This window comes from Oncorhynchus keta, chromosome 6 (assembly GCF_023373465.1).
Source record: "Oncorhynchus keta strain PuntledgeMale-10-30-2019 chromosome 6, Oket_V2, whole genome shotgun sequence".
Taxonomy (NCBI): Eukaryota; Metazoa; Chordata; class Actinopteri; order Salmoniformes; family Salmonidae; genus Oncorhynchus; species Oncorhynchus keta.
Genome location: NC_068426.1, coordinates 13,650,692 through 13,676,432, shown reverse-complemented (window position 1 = coordinate 13,676,432; position 25,741 = coordinate 13,650,692). Strand labels below are relative to the sequence as shown.

At 45.5% G+C, this 25,741-nt stretch overlaps 1 protein-coding gene across 7 annotated transcripts in view; it reads left to right on the top strand.

The window, feature by feature from the left end:
* LOC118375284 (neurexin-2-like) overlaps window positions 1-25,741 on the top strand; it is a 411,303-nt gene that overhangs the window by 89,556 nt on the left and 296,006 nt on the right. For 6 of the 7 annotated variants that reach the window (XR_008139003.1, XM_052520781.1, XM_052520779.1 and 3 more), the window contains one exon: window positions 2,501-2,518. The exons of the other annotated variant lie outside the window; for it this stretch is intronic. Coding sequence is in view for 5 of the 6 variants with exons in the window: in XM_052520781.1 (XP_052376741.1) it covers window positions 2,501-2,518 (18 nt within the window). In the remaining variant the exon portion in view is untranslated. The remainder of the gene's footprint in view (window positions 1-2,500; window positions 2,519-25,741) is intronic. 7 annotated transcript variants of the gene reach the window in all.

Below are 25,741 nucleotides of genomic sequence, written 5' to 3'. Positions count from 1 at the left end.
TGATGGATTTGATCAAAGCCTTGACTGACTGTTTTGAATGGATGGAGTAGGAGTTGATCAAAACCCTGACTGACTGTTTTGAGTGGATGGAGTAGGTGTTGAAGGATTTGATCAAAGCCCTGACTGACTGTTTTGAGTGGATGGAGTAGGTGTTGAAGGATTTGATCAAAGCCTTGACTGACTGTTTTGAGTGGATGGAGTAGGTGTTGAGTGATTTGATCAAAGCCCTGACTGACTGTTTTGAATGGATGGAGTAGGAGTTGATCAAAACCCTGACTGACTGTTTTGAGTGGATGGAGTAGGTGTTGAAGGATTTGATCAAAGCCCTGACTGACTGTTTTGAGTGGATGGAGTAGGTGTTGAAGGATTTGATCAAAGCCTTGACTGACTGTTTTGAGTGGATGGAGTAGGTGTTGAAGGATTTGAACAAAGCCCTGACTGACTGTTTTGAATGGATGGAGTAGGAGTTGATCAAAACCCTGACTGACTGTTTTGAGTGGATGGAGTAGGTGTTGAAGGATTTGATCAAAACCCTGACTGACTGTTTTGAGTGGATGGAGTAGGTGTTGAAGGATTTGATCAAAATGCTGACTGACTGTTTTGAGTGAATGGAGTAGGTGTTGAAAGATTTGATCAAAACCCTGACTGACTGTTTGGAGTGGATGGAGTAGGCATTGAAGGATTTGATCAAAACCCTGAGTGACTGTTTTGAGTGGATGGAGTAGGTGTTGAAGGATTTGATCAACACCCTGACTGACTGTTTTGAGTGGATGGAGTAGGCGTTGAAGGATTTGATCAAAACCCTGAGTGACTGTTTTGAGTGGATGGAGTAGGTGTTGAAGGATTTGATCAACACCCTGACTGACTGTTTTGAGTGGATGGAGTAGGCGTTGAAGGATTTGATCAAAACCCTGACTGACTGTTTCGAGTGGATGTAGTAGGTGTTGAAGGATTTGATCAAAATGCTGACTGTTTTGACTGGATGGAGTAGGTGTTGAAGGATTTGATTAAAACCCTGACTGACTGTTTTGAGTGGATGGAGTAGGCGTTGAAGGATTTGATCAAAACCCTGACTGTTTCAAGTGGATGTAGTAGGTGTTCAAGGATTTGAACAAAGCCCTGACTGACTGTTTTGAGTGGATGGAGTAGACGTTGAAGGATTTGATCAAGACCCTGACTGTCTGTTTTGAGTGGATGGAGTAGGTGTTGAAGGATTTGATCAAAGCCCTGACTGACTGTTTTGAGTGGATGGAGTGGGTGTTGAAGGATTTGATCAAAGCTGACTGTTTCGAGTGGATGGAGTAGGTGTTGAAGGATTTGATCAAAGCCCTGACTGACTGTTTTGAGTGGATGGAGTGGGTGTTGAAGGATTTGATCAAAGCCCTGACTGACTGTTTGGAGTGGATGGAGTAGGTGTTGAAGGATTTGATCAAAGCCTTGACTGACTGTTTTGAATGGATGGAGTAGGAGTTGATCAAAACCCTGACTGACTGTTTTGAGTGGATGGAGTAGGTGTTGAAGGATTTGATCAAAGCCCTGACTGACTGTTTTGAGTGGATGGAGTAGGTGTTGAAGGATTTGATCAAAGCCTTGACTGACTGTTTTGAGTGGATGGAGTAGGTGTTGAAGGATTTGAACAAAGCCCTGACTGACTGTTTTGAATGGATGGAGTAGGAGTTGATCAAAACCCTGACTGACTGTTTTGAGTGGATGGAGTAGGTGTTGAAAGATTTGATCAAAACCCTGACTGACTGTTTGGAGTGGATGGAGTAGGCATTGAAGGATTTGATCAAAACCCTGAGTGACTGTCTTGAGTGAATGGAGTAGATGTTCAAGTATTTGATCAAAACCCTGACTGACTGTTTTGATTGGATGGAGTAGGCCCTGAAGGAATTTATCAAAACCCTGACTGACTGTTTTGAGTGGATGGAGTAGGTGTTGAAGGATTTGATCAAAACCCTGACTGACTGTTTTGAGTGGATGGAGTAGGCGTTGAAGGATTTGATCAAAACCCTGACTGACTGTTTCGAGTGGATGTGGATGTAAAATGTAGGTGTGGAGTGAAGGATTTGATCAAAATGCTGACTGTTTTGACTGGATGGAGTAGGTGTTGAAAAACCCTGGATTTGATTAAAAAGCCCTGACTGACTGTTTTGAGTGGATGGAGTAGACGTTGAAGGATTTGATCAAGACCCTGACTGTCTGTTTTGAGTGGATGGAGTAGGTGTTGAAGGATTTGATCAAAGCCCTGACTGACTGTTTTGAGTGGATGGAGTGGGTGTTGAAGGATTTGATCAAAGCCCTGACTGACTGTTTTGAGTGGATGGAGTGGGTGTTGAAGGATTTGATCAAAGCCCTGACTGACTGTTTGGAGTGGATGGAGTAGGTGTTGAAGGATTTGATCAAAGCCCTGACTGACTGTTTTGAGTGGATGGAGTAGGTGTTGAAGGATCTGATTAAAACCCTGACTGACTGTTTTTTTCTTCTTCTCTCCTCGCAGCTGTATCAACGCAATCTGGTAAGATAACATACCTTTTATTTGACAGTGAATAGCAGCTGCATTTTTTAATTACATTGAATGTATTCTGACTATGTCTGCCCCAGTTCTGCAGTGAGAGTTGCATAAACATTTGGGTAATTATGGAAGCAGGTCATACTGTGACGGTCTTACAATGGATCTGCGCTTTAAATCCTTGTCGTACAAGGGCATGTTTGCTTTTTTGAGCCTAGTAGAACATTCCAGAGAGTCTGAATTTCCCCTATCAAGGATATGAACACCTGGGAAAGAGACAGATTTTTCCTCAAATACCTATAGTACTTTTCAAACATTGTATCTTCTATCAGATCATAGCAACTGGTGGGTAGTGGAGTTTGTAGTTTTTGTTTAGCAAGACACAGATGTACCTCTAAATATGTATAGGTTTGCCAGACCATTTCCTGTGAGTGGGTGAAATAGAAAGCCTTTGACACCAGAGGAGGCTGGTGGGAGGAGCTAGAGGAGGACATGCTCATTGTAATTGCTGGAATGGTATCCATGGAACGGAGTCGAACATGGTTTCCATGTGTTTGATGTGTATGATACTGTTCCGTTCATTCCATTCCAGTCATTACAATGTCCTCCTATATCACCTCCCACCAGTCTCCTCTGACACAATTGTATGTGTTGGATAATGAGAATAAGAGGGAAAAGACAGGAGAGGTAATGATGCGTGGATTGTGACATCACAGAAACATTGCTAGAGGCAATAGACTATGCTGTTCTATAATGCAGCAACAACTAACCATGACTTTGCGGTAGTCATTACACGCAAAGCATTGCCATGGCTTTTCACTTGACATGGCCTTCATCCGTGAGCTGTGCTGCTGCTGGTCGCCAAATGAGGTGTAGCAAAGATCCATTACAGTTGTCGCAGGGGTGGGCAACTCCAGTCCTCAGGAGCCTGATTGTTGTCAGACTTTTTCTCCATCCCTAGCAAACACAGCTGAATAAATCAAATTGCATTCTAAACTGAAGATCACGATTAAGTGATTATTGGAGTCAGGTGTGTTAGCTGGGGCTGGGGCAAAGCTGTGACACCAATCAGGCCTCCGAGGACTGGAGTTGCCCACCCCTGAATGCATACAGTACATTCACCCTGTGGAGCTATATTCCCTTGATGCAATTAAGCAATTCCATGTCTTCCAACAATATCTGGTTGGCTAAATGTAGCATTGATGATGGGCACAGCATTATTTTCTCTGTCTGGGATCTGACCTAAGAGCCCGGTAGTAACCTTTCTAATGTTGCTAGGGAGATGTAGATACCTGCTGGTTTAATTTCTCCAGAGAGTTCAAAGCAGGCCCCCTGATGTCTGTCTGTGTCTGTCTGTCTCTCTTTAGCAAGGATCCACCTAATCCAGCCAGGGGATTTCACTCCCTCTTTTTGTTTCTGTTAGCCCATGTCTTTATGTAGCTTGGCTAATTTTCGCAGGCACATTATAATAGAAGCACTTTAAAGTCAGCTTAATAAGGTGGGCACTTAAGTCTATCCTTCTTTTCAATGGCCATTTCAATAGATTAGAATAAGTCTCAGATACATGTTAGAGGTGTATAGGCGGTAAAAGTGTAAGTTATCATTATGAGTTATGGTAGGAAGTCTTCCTCCGGGCCACAGTATAGGAGTAGATAAGCTGCATACGGATTCCATTTCCTGGGCCTTTGAGAGCATTAGTCACATGGTTGTGCCCCACAGCTAGCAGCTTTATGGTAGTATTACCATTTCTGTCATCTGCCACCTATTGGAATCTGACACCTATACATCCTGCCTTGCAGCTCTGAGCTGAGGTGTGTAATGGAGGTACTGTATGTCTGCACTATGGGGACAGAAAGTTGTTGTTTGTGCAAATTGTCTTTGGCATTCAGACAATAAAAATTGTGATGTAGTAAGTCTGTTTGGTGCTGGCTAGGGCAGGCATTTGAGATAGGGTAAGAGTGTAAGGAAGGTCGACTGAAGGCTTTGGTTGTCTGAGCCTTTCACTTTCACAGGACAATAAAACAATGTGCTGACTTTTGAGAAAATTGATGTGCAGTATTGGCTTTACATTAAGCTGCGTTGCCTGTTTCCCAAATGGGCTTCATAAAGTCCATACCTCATGTATATCAACACTTATTCTAAACACTCAAAATACTTGACATTTAGAATCAGTTGAACCTTGATTGATTTAGTCATCTGGTTCCAATTATTCCCAGTATTTGCTCATTGTAAGTGTGTGTGTGTGTGTGCGAGGACTGGAATATTAAAAAGATAACGTTTGATTGAATGTATACCTCTGGGCATTAAGGGGGCCAGTGATTAATCACATCAGTGAGCCAGAGAGGACTGGGCTGTTGCTGAGACTGGGGATTCTGGTGCTGCTATATATACTACTGGTGTGACTGGGGGATGGGAGTGGTACTGCTAGACATACTACTGGTCTGACTGGGGGATGGGAGTGGTACTGCGAGACATACTACTGGTCTGACCTGGGGATGGGAATGGTACTGCTAGACATACTACTGGTCTGACTGGGGGATGGGAGTTGTACTGCTAGACATACTACTGGTCTGACTGGGGGATGGGAGTGGTACTGCTTGACATACTACTGGTCTGACTGGGGGATCGGAGTTGTACTGCTAGACATACTACTGGTCTGACTGGGGGATGGGAGTGGTACTGCTTGACATACTACTGGTCTGACTGGGGGATCGGAGTTGCACTGCTAGACATACTACTGGTCTGACTGGGAGATCGGAGTTGTACTGCTAGACATACTACTGGTCTGACTGGGGATTGGGAGTGGTACTGCTAGACATACTACTGGTCTGACTGGGGGATGGGAGTGGTACTGGTAGACATACTACTGGTCTGACCTGGGGATGGGAATGGTACTGCTAGACATACTACTGGTCTGACTGGGGATGGGAGTTGTACTGCTAGACATACTACTGGTCTGACTGGGGGATCGGAGTGGTACTGCTAAACATACTACTGGTCTGACTGGGGGATGGGAGTGGTACTGCTAGACATACTACTGGTCTGACTGGGGGATGGGAGTGGTACTGCTAGACATACTACTGGTCTGACTGGGGGATGGGAGTGGTACTGCTAGACATACTACTGGTCTGACTGGGGGATCGGAGTTGTACTGCTAGACATACTACTGGTCTGACTGGGGGATCGGAGTTGTACTGCTAGACATACTACTGGTCTGACTGGGGGATGGGAGTGGTACTGCTAGACATACTACTGGTCTGACTGGGGGATGGGAGTGGTACTGCTAGACATACTACTGGTCTGACTGGGGGATCGGAGTTATACTACTGGTCTGACTGGGGGATCGGAGTTGTACTACTAGACATACTACTGGTCTGACTGGGGGATGGGAGTGGTACTGCTAGACATACTACTGGTCTGACTGGGGGATGGGAGTGGTACTGGTAGACATACTACTGGTCTGACTGGGAGATCGGAGTTGTACTGCTAGACATACTACTGGTCTGACTGGGGATTGGGAGTGGTACTGCTAGACATACTACTGGTCTGACTGGGGGATGGGAGTGGTACTGGTAGACATACTACTGGTCTGACCTGGGGATGGGAATGGTACTGCTAGACATACTACTGGTCTGACTGGGGGATGGGAGCGGTACTGCTAGACATACTACTGGTCTGACTGGGGGATGGGAATGGTACTGGTAGACATACTACTGGTCTGACCTGGGGATGGGAATGGTACTGCTAGACATACTACTGGTCTGACTGGGGGATGGGAGTGGTACTGCTAGACATGCTACTGGTCTGACTGGGGGATGGGAGTGGTACTGCTAGACATACTACTGGTCTGACTGGGGGATGGGAGTTGTACTGCTAGACATACTACTGGTCTGACTGGGGGATCGGAGTGGTACTGCTAAACATACTACTGGTCTGACTGGGGGATGGGAGTGGTACTGCTAGACATACTACTGGTCTGACTGGGGGATGGGAGTGGTACTGCTAGACATACTACTGGTCTGACTGGGGGATGGGAGTGGTACTGCTAGACATACTACTGGTCTGACTGGGGGATCGGAGTTGTACTGCTAGACATACTACTGGTCTGACTGGGGGTTGGGAGTGGTACTGCTAGACATACTACTGGTCTGACTGGGGGATGGGAGTGGTACTGGTAGACATACTACTGGTCTGACCTGGGGATGGGAATGGTACTGCTAGACATACTACTGGTCTGACTGGGGGATGGGAGTGGTACTGCTAGACATACTACTGGTCTGACCTGGGGATGGGAATGGTACTGCTAGACATACTACTGGTCTGACTGGGGGATGGGAGTGGTACTGCTAGACATACTACTGGTCTGACTGTGGGATCGGAGTTATACTACTGGTCTGACTGGGGGATCGGAGTTGTACTGCTAGACATACTACTGGTCTGACTGGGGGATGGGAGTGGTACTGCTAGACATACTACTGGTCTGACCTGGGGATGGGAATGGTACTGCTAGACATACTACTGGTCTGACTGGGGGATGGGAGTGGTACTGCTAGACATACTACTGGTCTGACCTGGGGATGGGAGTGGTACTGCTTGACATACTACTGGTCTGACTGCGGGATGGGAGTGGTACTGCTAGACATACTACTGGTCTGACTGGGGGATGGGAGTGGTACTGCTAGACATACTACTGGTCTGACTGGGGGATGGGAGTGGTACTGCTAGACATACTACTGGTCTGACTGGGGGATGGGAGTGGTACTGCTAGACATACTACTGGTCTGACTGGGGGATGGGAGTGGTACTGGGAGACATACTACTGGTATGACCTGGGGATGGGAATGGTACTGCTAGACATACTACTGGTCTGACTGGGGGATGTGAGTGGTACTGCTAGACATACTACTGGTCTGACTAGGGGATGGGAGTGGTACTGCTATACATACTACTGGTCTGACTGGGGGGTGGGAGTGGTACTGCTAGACATACTACTGGTCTGACTGGGGGATGGGAGTGGTACTGCTAGACATACTACTGGTCTGACTGGGGGATGGGAGTGGTACTGCTAGACATACTACTAGTCTGACTAGGGGATGGGAGTGGTACTGCTAGACATACTACTGGTCTGACTGGGGGATGGGAGTGGTACTGCTAGACATACTACTGGTCTGACTGGGGGATGGGAGTGGTACTGCTAGACATACTACTGGTCTGACTGGGGGATGGGAGTGGTACTGCTAGACATACTACTGGTCTGACTGGGGGATGGGAGTGGTACTGCTATACATACTACTGGTCTGACTGGGGGATGGGAGTGGTACTGCTAGACATACTACTGGTCTGACTGGGGGATGGGAGTGGTACTGCTAGACATACTACTGGTCTGACTGGGGGATGGGAGTGGTACTGCTATACCTACTACTGGTCTGACTGGGGGGTGGGAGTGGTACTAGTGAAAGCGGAACATCGATATTACGAGGAGTTGTACCAACGAGACAAGCACGAGAGGCAGCCCCGTAAAACATTTTTTTGGGGAGCACACGGGGAGATTGGCTGAGTCAGGTTGGAAACCTGAGCCAACTCCTCATGCTTACCGTGGGGAGGGTGTGACTGGTCAGACACCGTGTCACGCAGTGATGCGCACGGGATCTCCAGTTCGCATTTATAGCCCGGTGTGCTCTATTCCAGCTCCTCGCATTTGCCGGGCTAGAATGGGCATTCAGCCAGGACGGATGGTGCCGGCTCAGCGCTCCTGGTCTCCAGTACACCTCATTGGACCAGGATATCGTGCGCCGGCTCTGCGTACTGTGTCTCCAGTGCGCCTCCACAGTCCAGTACGTTCTGTGCCTCCTCCCCGCACTCGCCCTGAGGTGCGTGTCTTTAGCTCGGTGCCACCTGTACTGGTCCCACGCACCAAGCCTCCAGTTCGCCTCCAGAGTCCAGTACGTTCTGTGCCTGCTCCTCGCACTCACCCTCAGGTGCGTGTCTTCAGCCCGGTGCCACCTGTACCGGTCCCAAGCACCAGGCCTCCAGGGCGCCTCCACAGTCCAGTACGTCCTATGTCTGCTCCTCGCACTCGCCCTGAGGTGCGCGTCTTCAGCCCGGTGCCACCTCTACCGGGCCCAAGCACCAGGCCTCCAGGGCGCCTCCACAGTCCAGTACGTCCTATGTCTGCTCCTCGCACTCGCCCTGAGATGCGTGTCTTCAGCCCGGTACCACCAGTGACGGCACCACTCATCAGGTCTCTAGTGCGCCTCCACAGTCCAGAGCTTCCGGCGACAGTACCCAGTCCAGAGCTTCCGGTGACAGTTCCCAGTCCAGAGCTTCCGGTGACAGTTCCCAGTCCAGAGCTTTCGGAGACAGTTCCCAGTCCGGAACCTCCAACGACGGGCCACAGTCCGGAACATCTAACGACGGGCCACAGTCCGGAACCTTCACCGACGGTCCACAGTCTGGAACCTCCAGCGAAGGTTCCCAGTCCGAGGTCTCCAGCGACGGTCCCCTGTCCGAGGACTCCGGCGATGATCCGCAGTCCAGAGCCTCCTGCGATGATCCACGGTTCGGTTCTACAAAGGCGGAGGGATCAGCATAAAGAGTGGGGGCTGCATCCAGAACCGGAGCCGCCACTGAGGGTAGGTGCCCACCCCGACCCTCCCCTATAGGTTCAGGTTTGCAGCCGGGAGTCCGCACCTTTGTGGGGGGGGGGGAGGGGGTACTGTCACGCCCTGACCTGAGATATCTCTGTTTTCTTTATATTTTGGTTAGGTCAGGGTGTGACTAGGGTGGGTACGCTAGTTTTTGTATTGTCTAGGTTTTTTTGTATGTCTAGGGTTTTGTAGGTCTAGGTGATTTGTATGTCTATGGTGGCCTGATATGGTTCCCAATCGGAGGCAGCTGTTTATCGTTGTCTCTGATTGGGGATCATATTTAGGTAGCCATTTCCCTTTGGTGTTTGTGGGACCTTGACTATGTGTAGTTGCCTGTCAGCACTATATTGTATAGCGTCACGGTTTGTTTTTGGTTCGTTTGTTTGGTGTTCATTCTTTTAATAAAGAGACTGTACACATACAACTCTGTGCCTTGGTCTCCTTCATATGATGAACGTGACACAGCGGTCTGATAGAGGCTCTGTATTGACTATATCTACTACTTCCAGGACAGTTTTTATTTGTTAAACTAGCAATTATTTCTTCAGAGATGTATTCAAATCTAGTTTGATTTTGGTTTGTTTCTCATTTACACACTCCCTGTCCTATGCATTAAAATATATTTTTTAAATGTGTGATGGTTTTGATTATCCTAATGATTTGATATTTCTGTCAGCGTGTCACAGTGAGTGGGAACTCTTTTATGTGTGTTACTTCACTATCAGAGAATGCAGGGTGTGTGGTCGGGACCTGTCAGATACAGATATGCATGTCTATGTTTATCCCACCTGGAGAGAGAGCTGTTATCATGGTCACTGTGATCATGTGTGCCATCATTACGGGCTGGAGAAGTTCATCAACTGATATTAAATTAACAGTATTATTTACCCAAATTGGAAGATTACCTAATCAAATGGATACCAAGTCTGGGTTTTTTGCTCTGTCAGTGAAGCTAATGCTAAACTGTAGCTGAGGAAATCAATCCACTTTCATACACTGAAACACACACACGCACACACACACACAACAAAAGTTAATGACCCAGACCTCAGACTCCGATCATAATCCCACATTGTCTAATGGCTTTGCAGTCAGCTTGGAGGAGCATATGGTGTCCTTGACATGGCCTTGGCATTAGAGAGAAGAAGAAAGGAAGAGAGAAGAGGAGTGATAGACAAGTTTCTATCATCATCCTACATTCTCAGCAGTGCCAGGCGCGTGCACACACACGTTATTTCTAAAACATTATTTTTTACTTGTGAGTTTAGGTATGTAACTCCCCCTTAATTGGTGAAATGTCCTCTTCTTGCTGATTGTGGAAAGGGCCTGCATAGTTCAACATCACTGCAGTCGTGCAATCTGATGTGTAAGAATGAAGATAGAGGAATACCTCTTCCTTTTATGTCTTTTTACAAATGTTTAATTTAAGTCTTCTTTCAATATCGCCCACATCATGTTAAACCACTTAGATGTACCTCAAACCTCCATCCTGTTAAACCACTTAGATGTACCTCAAACCTCCATCCTGTTAAACCACTTAGATGTAACTCAAACCTCCATCCTGTTAAACCACTTAGATGTACCTCAAACCTCCATCCTGTTAAACCACTTAGATGTACCTCAAACCTCCATCCTGTTAAACCACTGAGATGTACCTCAAACCTCTATCCTGTTAAACCATGTAGAGGTAACTCAAACCTCTATCCTTTTAAACCACTTAGATGTAACTCAAACCTCTATCCTTTTAAACCATGTAGAGGTAACTCAAACCTCTATCCTGTTAAACAACTTAGATGTAACTCAAACCTCCATCCTGTTAAACCACTTAGATGTAACTCAAACCTCTATCCTGTTAAACAACTTAGATGTAACTCAAACCTCCATCCTGTTAAACCACTTAGATGTAACTCAAACCTCTATCCTGTTAAACCACTTAGATGTAACTCAAACCTCTATCCTGTTAAACCACTTAGATGTAACTCAAACCTCTATCCTGTTAAACCATGTAGATGTAACTCAAACCTCTATCCTGTTAAACCATGTAGAGGTAACTCAAACCTCTATCCTGTTAAACCATGTAGATGTAACTCAAACCTCTATCCTGTTAAACCATGTAGAGGTAACTCAAACCTCTATCCTGTTAAACCACTTAGATGTAACTCAAACCTCCATCCTGTTAAACAACTTAGATGTAACTCAAACCTCTATCCTGTTAAACCACTTAGATGTAACTCAAACCTCTATCCTGTTAAACCACTTAGATGTAACTCAAACCTCCATCCTGTTAAACAACTTAGATGTAACTCAAACCTCTATCCTGTTAAACCACATAGATGTAACTCAAACCTCCATCCTGTTAAACCATGTAGATGTAACTCAAACCTCCATCCTGTTAAACCATGTAGATGTAACTCAAACCTCTATCCTGTTAAACCATGTAGATGTAACTCAAAACACCATCCTGTTAAACCTCTTAGATGTAACTCAAACCTCCATCCTGTTAAACCACTTAGATGTAACTCAAACCTCCATCCTGTTAAACCATGTAGAGGTAACTCAAACCTCTATCCTGTTAAACCATGTAGATGTAACTCAAACCTCTATCCTGTTAAACCATGTAGATGTAACTCAAAACACCATCCTGTTAAACCTCTTAGATGTAACTCAAACCTCCATCCTGTTAAACCACTTAGATGTAACTCAAACCTCCATCCTGTTAAACCATGTAGATGTAACTCAAACCTCTATCCTGTTAAACCATGTAGAGGTAACTCAAACCTCTATCCTGTTAAACCACTTAGATGTAACTCAAACCTCCATCCTGTTAAACCACTTAGATGTAACTCAAACCTCTATCCTGTTAAACCACTTAGATGTAACTCAAACCTCCATCCTGTTAAACAACTTAGATGTAACTCAAACCTCTATCCTGTTAAACCACTTAGATGTAACTCAAACCTCTATCCTGTTAAACCACTTAGATGTAACTCAAACCTCTATCCTGTTAAACCATGTAGATGTAACTCAAAACACCATCCTGTTAAACCTCTTAGATGTAACTCAAACCTCCATCCTGTTAAACCATGTAGATGTAACTCAAACCTCTATCCTGTTAAACCACTTAGATGTAACTCAAACCTCCATCCTGTTAAACCATGTAGATGTAACTCAAACCTCTATCCTGTTAAACCATGTAGATGTAACTCAAAACACCATCCTGTTAAACCTCTTAGATGTAACTCAAACCTCCATCCTGTTAAACCACTTAGATGTAACTCAAACCTCCATCCTGTTAAACCATGTAGATGTAACTCAAACCTCTATCCTGTTAAACCACTTAGATGTAACTCAAACCTCCATCCTGTTAAACCATGTAGATGTAACTCAAACCTCTATCCTGTTAAACCACTTAGATGTAACTCAAACCTCTATCCTGTTAAACCACTTAGATGTAACTCAAACCTCTATCCTGTTAAACCATGTAGATGTAACTCAAACCTCTATCCTGTTAAACCGCGTAGATGTAACTCAAACCTCCATCCTGTTAAACCACTTAGATGTAACTCAAACCTCCATCCTGTTAAACCACTTAGAGTCACCTCAAACCTCCATCCTGTTAAAGCATGTAGAGGTAACTCAAACCTCTATCCTGTTAAACCATGTAGAGGTAACTCAAACCTCTATCCCGTTAAAGCATGTAGAAGTAACTCAAACCTCTATCCTGTTAAACCATGTAGAGGTAACTCAAACCTCTATCCTGTTAAACCATGTAGATGTAACTCAAACCTCCATCCTGTTAAACCACTTAGATGTAACTCAAACCTCCATCCTGTTAAACCACTTAGATGTAACTCAAACCTCTATCCTGTTAAACCACTTAGATGTAACTCAAATCTCCATCCTGTTAAACCATGTAGATGTAACTCAAACCTCTATCCTGTTAAACCATGTAGATGTATCTCAAACCTCCATCCTGTTAAACCACTTAGATGTAACTCAAACCTCTATCCTGTTAAACCACTTAGATGTAACTCAAACCTCTATCCTGTTAAACCACTTAGATGTACCTCAAACCTCTATCCTGTTAAACCATGTAGATGTATCTCAAACCTTCATCCTGTTAAACCACTTAGATGTAACTCAAACCTCTATCCTGTTAAACCACTTAGATGTAACTCAAACCTCTATCCTGTTAAACCACTTAGATGTACCTCAAACCTCTATCCTGTTAAACCATGTAGATGTATCTCAAACCTCCATCCTGTTAAACCACTTAGATGTAACTCAAACCTCTATCCTGTTAAACCATGTAGATGTAACTCAAACCTCTATCCTGTTAAACCATGTAGATGTAACTCAAACCTCTATCCTGTTAAACCGCGTAGATGTAACTCAAACCTCCATCCTGTTAAACCACTTAGATGTAACTCAAACCTCCATCATGTTAAACCACTTAGAGGCACCTCAAACCTCCATCCTGTTAAAGCATGTAGAGGTAACTCAAACCTCCATCCTGTTAAACCACTTAGATGTAACTCAAACCTCGATCCTGTTAAACCACTTTGATGTAACTCAAACCTCTATCCTGTTAAACCACTTTGAAGTAACTCAAACCTCTTTCCTGTTAAACCATGTAGATGTATCTCAAACCTCCATCCTGTTAAACCACTTAGATGTAACTCAAACCTCCATCCTGTTAAACCATGTAGATGTAACTCAAACCTCTATCCTGTTAAACCATGTAGAGACAACTCAAACCTCCATCCTGTTAAACCACTTAGATGTAACTCAAACCTCCATCCTGTTAAACCATGTAGAGGTAACTCAAACCTCCATCCTGTTAAACCATGTAGATGTAACTCAAACCTCTATCCTGTTAAACCATGTAGAGGTAACTCAAACCTCCATCCTGTTAAACCACTTAGATGTAACTCAAACCTCCATCCTGTTAAACCATGTAGAGGTAACTCAAACCTCCATCCTGTTAAACCACTTAGATGTAACTCAAATCTCTATCCTGTTAAAGCATGTAGAGGTGACTCAAACCTCTATCCTGTTAAACCACTTAGATGTAACTCAAACCTCTATCCTGTTAAACCATGTAGAGGTAACTCAAACCTCTATCCTGTTAAAGCATGTAGAGGTAATTTGTAAGTCGCTCTGGATAAGAGCGTCTGCTAAATGACTTAAATGTAATGTAATGAGGTAACTCAAACCTCTATCCTGTTAAAGCATGTAGAGGTAACTCAAACCTCCATCCTCCATCTCATCATTTCATCTTCTTCAGTATATTTCAACTGCGGTTCAGCTGCTATATGTGTTTGCGTGGGCTGGAAGTGATCTCTCATTTGACCTACGAGTGCATTTGTGTACATTTTCAAGGCTTTTCTCAACTCCGTCATTGTTGAAGTGTCTCTTTCTCTCCTTGTGGTGAAAGTCTCAGTGGGATCAGATTGTGGGGATGGACTCTAAAATGAGCACAATGAGACATCCTCACAGTGGGTTTCAGGAGACCCTGAGGTTCACTCCCATGTGGATGTTATAAATTAGGGAGGCATGCTTCACTAGATACTGTAACGAGGGTGTTGCTACAGTTTGGGTTACTGTGATAGTAACTGTTTCCTGTTTGCCAGATTATGTACGGATGTATTGTGTAATATCCGGTTGTTTCGTATGGTGGACACTCCAGTCAGCTTGTCAGGATGGCTGAGATTTACCCCTTCTGTCTAAGCTAGAGGGTGCCTACAATTGTTTTCAACAAGAGAAGATGACACTGTGATTTTTGGAAATCCTACCCTTTTGTCGTGCGTGGTCCACATCTCCGAGTGCTTATCTTTTATATCCGTAAGAAGAGGCTGTCTGTGCTAGCCACTCCGGCTGAGACGTCAATCTCATATGTGTGGCTGACAGTAGACAACTCAAGTAATAACTAAAAGTATGATAACACATAGATAGGAGGCTAGATATTTATCCGCTGAATAATATTTTCCTCATTGTTCACTTTGAAAATGTAGTTGACATATTGTTTTTACGCTCTTTCTCAGCATTGCAATATTAAAGGGTGCGCTACAATATGATGTCAAAACATCAGCTCCTTCCATTTAATGGTGTCTGTCCTCATGGGATGAGAAGGCACAATATACACCTGAATGAGGAAAGCACAGCAGTTCCCTTGAGACTGACAGTCAATGGAACTCTCCTGTAGCTCTTTTCCCATTTTATATTGTGTGAATTAGATGTATGACCTCCATCCTGCCCCCAGCGCCTTCCACCAGGTGTACATGACCGTCTTTGTGGGTTGTCACGGCGTCCAGCTGGATGTATAGATATCAGTGCAGGTGTTAAAGGCTGCCTCTCTCTCTTACCAGTAATGTGAGGAGACTCCGAGATGATTGACAGTATTGAGATGCAGCGTACCCTAGCCTTCGGCAATATGGGAAAACAAATTACTATATTCCTCACTCTATTTAAACGTTTTTCTGAGTTGTCTGCGCTGTTGTATGCCCTCTCTCCCTGTTGTCATGTGAGATTCCAGTCAGCTCCCCCAGATCGGGATTGTGAGAGCTGTCTTAGAGGAACACAGGTGTGTCTGTCATGCAATGCCATGCACTTTAGGGACCAGCCACATTATATCAGGCCCGAGCACTGACGGAGACACTGCACAGAGACAGATCCTTTGGGCCGCTGGCCTCCGCACGATGGTACTTAGCTGGAGGAAGAGGGGGCTATTGCACAGTACAGTGGATTCTCCTGGTGATACAATATCATCAATATTAGCAGTTTATTTACTGTTTGGGGAATAAACAGGTGACTTGAACTGACGTGAACTGCCTTGAATGAGCTTCTGTAGAGTAGGCTTAGTTACAAATCTGGATAGGGAAAGGACTTCAGACTCAGGGATTCCCTTGACACATACAAAGAGGAGAGGGATGGAGGAGGAGAGTGTACTACTCTCCACTCGTGTATCTGATGAGATCAGTGCACTCGCAGCTGAAAAATATATTTGATGTTCTGCTGACTTTTTGTTTGTTGATAGACATACCTGCTCTGTAATTCCGTGAGCTCATGTTGCCAGTGTGAGACCACTGAGGTTGAAAGGCCGCCCGGAGACACATAAGTTGTGTGGATCGTACAGTAGAACTGAAGAGATTCCACCCGGAGACACATAAGCTGTGTGGATCGTACAGTAGAACTGAAGAGATTCCACCCGGAGACACATAAGCTGTGTGGATCGTACAGTAGAACTGAAGAGATTCCACCCGGAGACACATAAGCCTTGTGGATCGTACAGTAGAACTGAAGAGATTCCACCCGAGACACATAAGTTATGTGGATCGTACAGTAGAACTGAAGAGATTCCACCCGTAGACACATAAGTTGTGTGGATCGTACAGTAGAACTGAAGAGATTCCACCCGTAGACACATAAGCTGTGTGGATCGTACAGTAGAACTGAAGAGATTCCACCCGAGACACATAAGCTGTGTGGATCGTACAGTAGAACTGAAGAGATTCCACCCGTAGACACATAAGCTGTGTGGATCGTACAGTAGAACTGAAGAGATTCCACCCGTAGACACATAAGCTGTGTGGATCGTACAGTAGAACTGAAGAGATTCCACCCGGAGACACATAAGCTGTGTGGATCGTACAGTAGAACTGAAGAGATTCCACCCGGAGACACATAAGCTGTGTGGATCGTACAGTAGAACTGAAGAGATTCCACCCGAGACACATAAGCTGTGTGGATCGTACAGTAGAACTGAAGAGATTCCACCCGAGACACATAAGTTGCGTGGATCGTACAGTAGAACTGAAGAGATTCCACCCGTAGACACATAAGCTGTGTGGATCGTACAGTAGAACTGAAGAGATTCCACCCGGAGACACATAAGCTGTGTGGATCGTACAGTAGAACTGAAGAGATTCCACCCGTAGACACATAAGTTGTGTGGATCGTACAGTAGAACTGAAGAGATTCCACCCGTAGACACATAAGCTGTGTGGATCGTACAGTAGAACTGAAGAGATTCCACCCGGAGACACATAAGTTATGTGGATCGTACAGTAGAACTGAAGAGATTCCACCCGTAGACACATAAGTTGTGTGGATCGTACAGTAGAACTGAAGAGATTCCACCCGTAGACACATAAGCTGTGTGGATCGTACAGTAGAACTGAAGAGATTCCACCCGTAGACACATAAGCTGTGTGGATCGTACAGTAGAACTGAAGAGATTCCACCCGTAGACACATAAGTTGTGTGGATCGTACAGTAGAACTGAAGAGATTCCACCCGTAGACACATAAGCTGTGTGGATCGTACAGTAGAACTGAAGAGATTCCACCCGTAGACACATAAGTTGTGTGGATCGTACAGTAGAACTGAAGAGATTCCACCCGTAGACACATAAGCTGTGTGGATCGTACAGTAGAACTGAAGAGATTCCACCCGTAGACCCATAAGCTGTGTGGATCGTACAGTAGAACTGAAGAGATTCCACCCGAGAGACATAAGCTGTGTGGATCGTACAGTAGAACTGAAGAGATTCCACCCGGAGACACATAAGCTGTGTGGATCGTACAGTAGAACTGAAGAGATTCCACCCGTAGACACATAAGCTGTGTGGATCGTACAGTAGAACTGAAGAGATTCCACCCGTAGACACATAAGCTGTGTGGATCGTACAGTAGAACTGAAGAGATTCCACCCGTAGACACATAAGCTGTGTGGATCGTACAGTAGAACTGAAGAGATTCCACCCGGAGACACATAAGCTGTGTGGATCGTACAGTAGAACTGAAGAGATTCCACCCGGAGACACATAAGCTGTGTGGATCGTACAGTAGAACTGAAGAGATTCCACCCGGAGACACATAAGCTGTGTGGATCGTACAGTAGAACTGAAGAGATTCCACCCGGAGACACATAAGCTGTGTGGATCGTACAGTAGAACTGAAGAGATTCCACCCGTAGACACATAAGCTGTGTGGATCGTACAGTAGAACTGAAGAGATTCCACCCGTAGACACATAAGTTGTGTGGATCGTACAGTAGAACTGAAGAGATTCCACCCGTAGACACATAAGTTGTGTGGATCGTACAGTAGAACTGAAGAGATTCCACCCGTAGACACATAAGCTGTGTGGATCGTACAGTAGAACTGAAGAGATTCCACCCGTAGACACATAAGTTGTGTGGATCGTACAGTAGAACTGAAGAGATTCCACCCGGAGACACATAAGCTGTGTGGATCGTACAGTAGAACTGAAGAGATTCCACCCGGAGACACAAGCTGTGTGGATCGTACAGTAGAACTGAAGAGATTCCACCCGTAGACACATAAGCTGTGTGGATCGTACAGTAGAACTGAAGAGATTCCACCCGAGACACATAAGCTGTGTGGATCGTACAGTAGAACTGAAGAGATTCCACCCGGAGACACATAAGTTGTGTGGATCGTACAGTAGAACTGAAGAGATTCCACCCGGAGACACATAAGCTGTGTGGATCGTACAGTAGAACTGAAGAGATTCCACCCGGAGACACATAAGCTGTGTGGATCGTACAGTAGAACTGAAGAGATTCCACCCGGAGACACATAAGCTGTGTGGATCGTACAGTAGAACTGAAGAGATTCCACCCGGAGACACATAAGCTGTGTGGATCGTACAGTAGAACTGAAGAGATTCCACCCGTAGACACATAAGCTGTGTGGATCGTACAGTAGAACTGAAGAGATTCCACCCGTAGACACATAAGTTGTGTGGATCGTACAGTAGAACTGAAGAGATTCCACCCGGAGACACATAAGCTGTGTGGATCGTACAGTAGAACTGAAGAGATTCCACCCGTAGACACATAAGAGAGAGTGTGAGAGTGAACATTACACTCACAGAAGTTCCATAAAGTGGTGTGTGCTGGGAATTGTATGAGCGAGTGTTGTCTGGGGTTAGATCGCCTATTTTTCCCTAGTTGTCTTACTTCTCTTGGTGTTTTTTCTTTTTCTATGCATGATTACAGTGATTATTTATTTAGTTTATTTGTTGTGTGTTTTTCTTGTCGGAATTGCCTTGGTTTTGGCGGGAATGGCGACCCACATGGGGACGCCATCCCTGTCACTTCGGCACGGCTTTAGGTGTGTTACTGAAGCTACTGTCACTGTGGATTTTCTGGTTTCCATAGGAGAGAAGGTAGGCTATGAGAATGTTGCTTATGCGTCGTGGATGAGTAAAGCGGTGGTGGTTTTTCTTCAAGAAGAGTGTCTTGTAGATCGTATGGTTGAACATGGTGTATTTCTTAAAGAAGAATGTCTTGTTGATCGTATGGTTGAGCATGGTGTACTTCTTAAAGAAGAGCGTCTTATTGATCGTGTGGTTGAGCATGGTGTATTTCTTAAAGAAGAGCGTCTTGTTGATGGTATGGTTGATCATGGTGTACTTCTTAAAGAAGAGCGTCTTGTTGATGGTATGGTTGATCATGGTGTACTTCTTAAAGAAGAGTGTCTGGTTGATCGAATGGTTGAGCATGGTGTACTTCTTAAAGAAGAGCGTCTTGTTGATGGTATGGTTGATCATGGTGTACTTCTTAAAGAAGAGCGTCTTGTTGATGGTATGGTTGATCATGGTGTACTTCTTAAAGAAGAGTGTCTGGTTGATCGAATGGTTGAGCATGGTGTACTTCTTAAAGAAGAGCGTCTTATTGATCGTGTGGTTGAGCATGGTGTATTTCTTAAAGAAGAGCGTCTTGTTGATCGTATGGTTGAGCATGGTGTATTTCTTAAAGAAGAGCGTCTTGTTGATCGTATGGTTGAGCATGGTGTACTTCTTAAAGAAGAGCGTCTTGTTGATCGTATGGTTGAGCATGGTGTACTTCTTAAAGAAGAGCGTCTTGTTGATCGTATTGTTGAGCATGGTGTACTTCTTAAAGAAGAGTGTCTTGTTGATCGGATGGTTGAGCATGGTGTACTTCTTGAAGAAGAGCATTTTGTTCGTATGAAGGGAAAAATATTGTTGTACGAGGTAAGGACGGATCTGGAGAGCCATTTCCTCAGACTGGTGAGGAGTTGCCCAGTACGAGTGATGGGATACAGGGGGGGGTTCATGTGGAGCTAGTCTCCCAGGTAGTGGAGGAGATGCCCACTATGAGTGATGGGGTACAGGAGGGGGTTCATGTGGAGCTAGTCTCCCAGGTAGTGGAGGAGATGCCCACTATGAGTGATGGGGTACAGGAGGGGGTTCATGTGGAGCTAGTCTCCCAGGTAGTGGAGGAGATGCCGAGTACGAGTAATGGGGAACAGGAGGGGGTTCATGTGGAGCTAGTCTCCCAGGTAGTGAAGGAGATACCCACTACGAGTAATGGAGAACAGGAGGGGGTTCATGTGGAGCTAGTCACCCAGGTAGTGGAGGAGATACCCACTACGAGTAATGGGGAACAGGAGGGGGTTCATGTGGAGCTAGTCTCCCAGGTAGTGGAGGAGATGCCCACTACGAGTAATGGGGAACAGGAGGGGGTTCATGTGGAGCTAGTCTCCCAGGTAGTGGAGGAGATGCCCACTACGAGTGATGGGGTACATGAGGGGGTTCATGTGGAGCTAGTGTCCCAGGTAGTGGAGGAGATGCCCACTACGAGTAATGGGGTACAGGAGGGGGTTCAGGTTGGGCTAGTCTCCCAGGTAGTGGAGGAGATGCCCACTATGATTGATAGGGTGCAAGTGGGGAGTGTTGAAAGGGGTGTGGCTGAGGGGAGTCAGAGGTCTGTGTGCTCTGTTTAGGAAGATCAGGAGAAGGATATTGACATCTCTTTTGATATGAAAGCAGCTGGTGATGATTCAATTTACAATCAAGAGGGGGTAAATGGGTTCCTGGATCAGACTTTGGGAAATCTGTCAAATTGGTAAGAAGTGTGTGAGGTCAGCTGTGACGTAACAGAAGACGGCGGGGTTAGATCAGTTGAGTGAGAAGAAGTGTTTTTGCTTGAGGAAGTGTGTTACTGCTGTCACAGGAGCAAAAGGTAGTGGGAAACATGGTCAGGTTCAGAGAAAATTAAAACAACGATGATGATCATGACTCATAGTGTTTTTTTCTCTTTGTCTGGTTTCTCTGTGGTTTCTTCTGCTTTTCTTTTCTCTTTTCTACATGGAGGTACTAAGGGTAGGTTCTCTCAATATTAATGGGGGAAGGGATAGGAATAAGAGGGCTTGGGTATTAGAAGTAATTCAACAGAAAAGGCTTCATGTGTTTTTTTCTACAGGACACATAGTGATGAGGCCAATGAGGTTGACTGGGGTATGTGGTGGGAGGGGCAGCATATACTCAGTCATGGACCTAATTTGCTTGGGTGGCAATTTTGTTTTCCTCAGGCTTAGGGGTGACTGTGGTGTCTACAACAGAGATGGTCAAGGGTCTGGTTTTATTGGTCAAGGCAGATATGATGTTTTTAAATATTTTTTATGTTTTCTGTTTATGTCCTAATGAGGGTACAGAGAGCATTGTTGTATTTGATCAAATGAAGGAATCCTGAAGACAGTGTGACCAAGAGGGGTGTATGTTTTTAGGGGGAGACTGGAACTGTACTGTAGATTTTACTGTTGATTGCACTGCTGAAGAACCTCACCTGCAGTCAGCTACCTGCCTGTCTGGTCTATTAACTGAGTTTGAGCTTTCTGATGTGTGGAGAGTAAGGAATGCAAAAGTTAGGCGGTACACATGGTTAAAAGTTAATGAAGGTCCTGTCAGTGCAGCAAGGTTAGACAGGTTGTATGTATCTGATCACTACTGTAGTAGGGTTGGACGGTTAGACAGGTTGTATGTATCTGATCACTACTGTAGTAGGGGTTGTGATCACTACTGTAGTAGGGTTGGAACAGGTTGTATGTATCTGATCACTACTGTAGGAGGGTTGGAAGGTTAGACAGGTTGTATGTATCTGATCACTACTGTAGTAGGGTTGGACGGTTAGACAGGTTGTATGTATCTGATCACTACTGTAGTAGGGTTGGAAGGTTAGAAAGGTTATATGTATCTGATCACTACTGTAGTAGGGTTGGAAGGTTAGACAGGTTGTATGTATCTGATCACTACTGTAGGAGGGTTGGAAGGTTAGACAGGTTGTATGTATCTGATCACTACTGTAGTAGGGTTGGAAGGTTAGATAGGTGGTATGTATCTGATCACTACTGTAGTAGGGTTGGAAGGTTAGACAGGTTGTATGTATCTGATCACTACTGTAGTAGGGTTGGACGGTTAGACAGGTTGTATGTATCTGATCACTACTGTAGTAGGGTTGGAAGGTTAGATAGGTTGTATGTATCTGATCACTACTGTAGTAGGGTTGGAAGGTTAGACAGGTTGTGTGTATCTGATCACTACTGTAGTAGGGTTGGAAGGTTAGACAGGTTGTATGTATCTGATCACTACTGTAGGAGGGTTGGAAGGTTAGACAGGTTGTATGTATCTGATCACTACTGTAGTAGGGTTGGACGGTTAGACAGGTTGTATGTATCTGATCACTACTGTAGTAGGGTTGGAAGGTTAGACAGGTTGTATGTATCTGATCACTACTGTAGTAGGGTTGGAAGGTTAGACAGGTGGTATGTATCTGATCACTACTGTAGTAGGGTTGGAAGGTTAGACAGGTTGTATGTATCTGATCACTACTGTAGTAGGGTTGGAAGGTTAGACAGGTTGTATGTATCTGAGCACTACTGTAGTAGGGTTGGAAGGTTAGACAGGTTGTATGTATCTGATCACTACTGTAGTAGGGTTGGAAGGTTAGACAGGTTGTCCTTGAACAGGACATCAAATCTATTGAATTGAAGTTGCTCACTCAGAATGACCCCAGACTAATGAACATACAGGACAAGAGACATGAACTGAGGTCGTTTTTATATGAAAGAGTGAAGGGTGCCTTGATTAGGTCTCGTTTTGCTACCCTCAAGGATATGCATTTTTTAAAAACCTAGGGCAGTCTACATTGCAACGCAAACAGATGGTCTGCCTTCGGCTCCCTGATGGGTAGGTGACCACGGATGATGGTGAGATGTGCCAACGTGCAGTGGACTTCTACTCTGCCCTCTATAAGGCGGAGTATTGGGGCGGCAGGGTAGCCTAGTGGTTAGAGCATGGACTAGTAACCGAAAGGTTGCAAGTTCGAATCCCCGAGCTGACAAGGTACAAATCTGTCGTTCTGCCCCTGAACAGGCAGTTAACCCACTGTTCCTAGGCTGTCATTGAAAATAAGAATTTGTTCTTAACTGACTCGCCTAGCAAAATAAAGGTAAAATAAAAAAAAAAATTGTGATTCTCTGTATACTGAACAGTTGTTACATGGACTCAATTGGGCCCTGAACAGAGAGTTGCTCTGGACTCTGACATTACTCTACAGGAGCTGTCCACAGCAGTTATGCAGCTCTCATCAGGCTGAGCCCCTGGCATCGATGGTGTACCATCTGAGTTCTATAAGCACTGTTGTGGGGGATTTGTATGAAGTGGTGTGTGAATATTTTCATGAGGGTTCTCTTCCTGTATCTTGTCAACGTGCTGTGCTTTCATTGTTGCCAAAAAAGGGGGATTTGGCTCTTCTAAAAAATTGGCGGCCTGTTGTATTGCTGTGTGCATAATATACAATTTTATCTAACTGTCTCTCAAACAGGTTCAACGAGTATCTGGGGCTGTTGGTCAACAAGGACCAGTCTTACTGTGTACCTGACCGCTCTGTTGTTGATAACTTGTTTCTGATAAGAAATGTTTTAAACATTTGTAAAAGGCTTTTGACCGCGTGAACCATCAGTACTTGTTCAAAACAATGAAAGCCTTTGGTTATGGGGATGTCTTTTTGTCTTGGATGAGTTTACTGTATGTTGGGGCCTCATGTATGATGAAGGTGGGGGGTGGTTTGAGCTGCCCCATCCTCGTCCAAAGGGGCATCAGGCAGGGATGCCCACTTTCAGGGCAGTTATATTATCTGATAATTGAACCAATGCTTTGTATTTTAAGAGCGAGGCTTACTGGTTTCTCTGTGCCAGGGGTTATGAAGGGTCCCATGATAGCACTGTCTGCATATGCAGATGACGTGACAGTTTTTATTACAGGGGGTGAAGATGTTAAGGTTCTCGAAAGCTTTAAATGTGTATGAGGGGGCCTCCTCAGCTAGAGTCAATTGGGAAAAGAGTGAATCGCGGTGGGTAGGTCAGATTCAGACAGGGTCTGCTCCACGGTTACCACGGGGGCTTCAGTGGGGCAGAGATGGGATGAAGACTTTGGGGGTTTTTCTAGGCTCCGGTGTCTTTCAGATAAAGTACTGGGAGGGTGTAGTGGAGAAAGTGTGTGCCAGATTGTCTGGGTGGAAATGGGTGTTACCCCAGCTGTCTTATAGAGGAAGGGTGCTGGTAGCCAATAATCAGACTAATGATTTTACAGCCACCGGTGGGTCTGATACAAGAGCTTCAGAGGCCCTTGTCAATTTCTTCTGATCTGGACAACATTGGATTAAAGCTGCGGCCCTGTACCTGCTACTGCACGAGGGTGGGCAAGGCCTGGTGGACATTTCTTCCAGGATCATGGCTTTCCGGCTTCAAGCAGCCCAGAGACTGGTGTACAGTTGTCACGGTTCTAGCTGGGTCGACACAGCCTATAGGAGAGAACGGCTGTTTGAGCTTAGACAAGCACCCTTTCCTTTTAAATCTGGAGGGGGGGGGGATTGTCTGGACTGACTCCATTTTATGAGTCAGTTATGCAGACTTGGAGAGTTTTTGAGTTATTGGCACGCCACACGTTTTGAAGAGCCTCTTTTTTTTATAACACTCCCTTGCTCTGGGTTCCCTTGCTCTTGCTCCAGCCTACGTTCATGCCTGTTAGGTGTGGGGTCTACCAGGCTGGGTCATCTGATGCGGAGTAGGAGCAGATCGTTGGAGGAGCTGGGAGAAAGAGCAGGGATCCGATCATCTCGCCTACTGAGGGGGGGTCATATCTGAGGTCTGCGACTCCTTGCCAGTACTTCATCAGCAGTATGTGACTGACACTTCCAAATCTGATTGGCGGACGGAGGGTCTGGATCATGTGTTTCCTGCGCGGAATGTTAGTGCTGCGGCGGGGGCATTAGAGGAGGACGGAGGGTCTGGATCATGTGTTTCCTGCGCTGAATGTTAGTGCTGCGGCGGGGGCATTAGAGGAGGACGGAGGGTCTGGATCATGTGTTTCCTGCGCTGAATGTTAGTGCTGCGGCGGGGGCATTAGAGGAGGACGGAGGGTCTGGATCATGTGTTTCCTGCGCTGAATGTTAGTGCTGCGGCGGGGGCATTAGAGGAGGACGGAGGGTCTGGATCATGTGTTTCCTGCGCTGAATGTTAGTGCTGCGGCGGGGGCATTAGAGGAGGACGGAGGGTCTGGATCATGTGTTTCCTGCGCTGAATGTTAGTGCTGCGGCGGGGGCATTAGAGGAGGACGGAGGGTCTGGATCATGTGTTTCCTGCGCTGAATGTTAGTGCTGCGGCGGGGGCATTAGAGGAGGACGGAGGGTCTGGATCATGTGTTTCCTGCGCTGAATGTTAGTGCTGCGGCGGGGGCATTAGAGGAGGACGAGT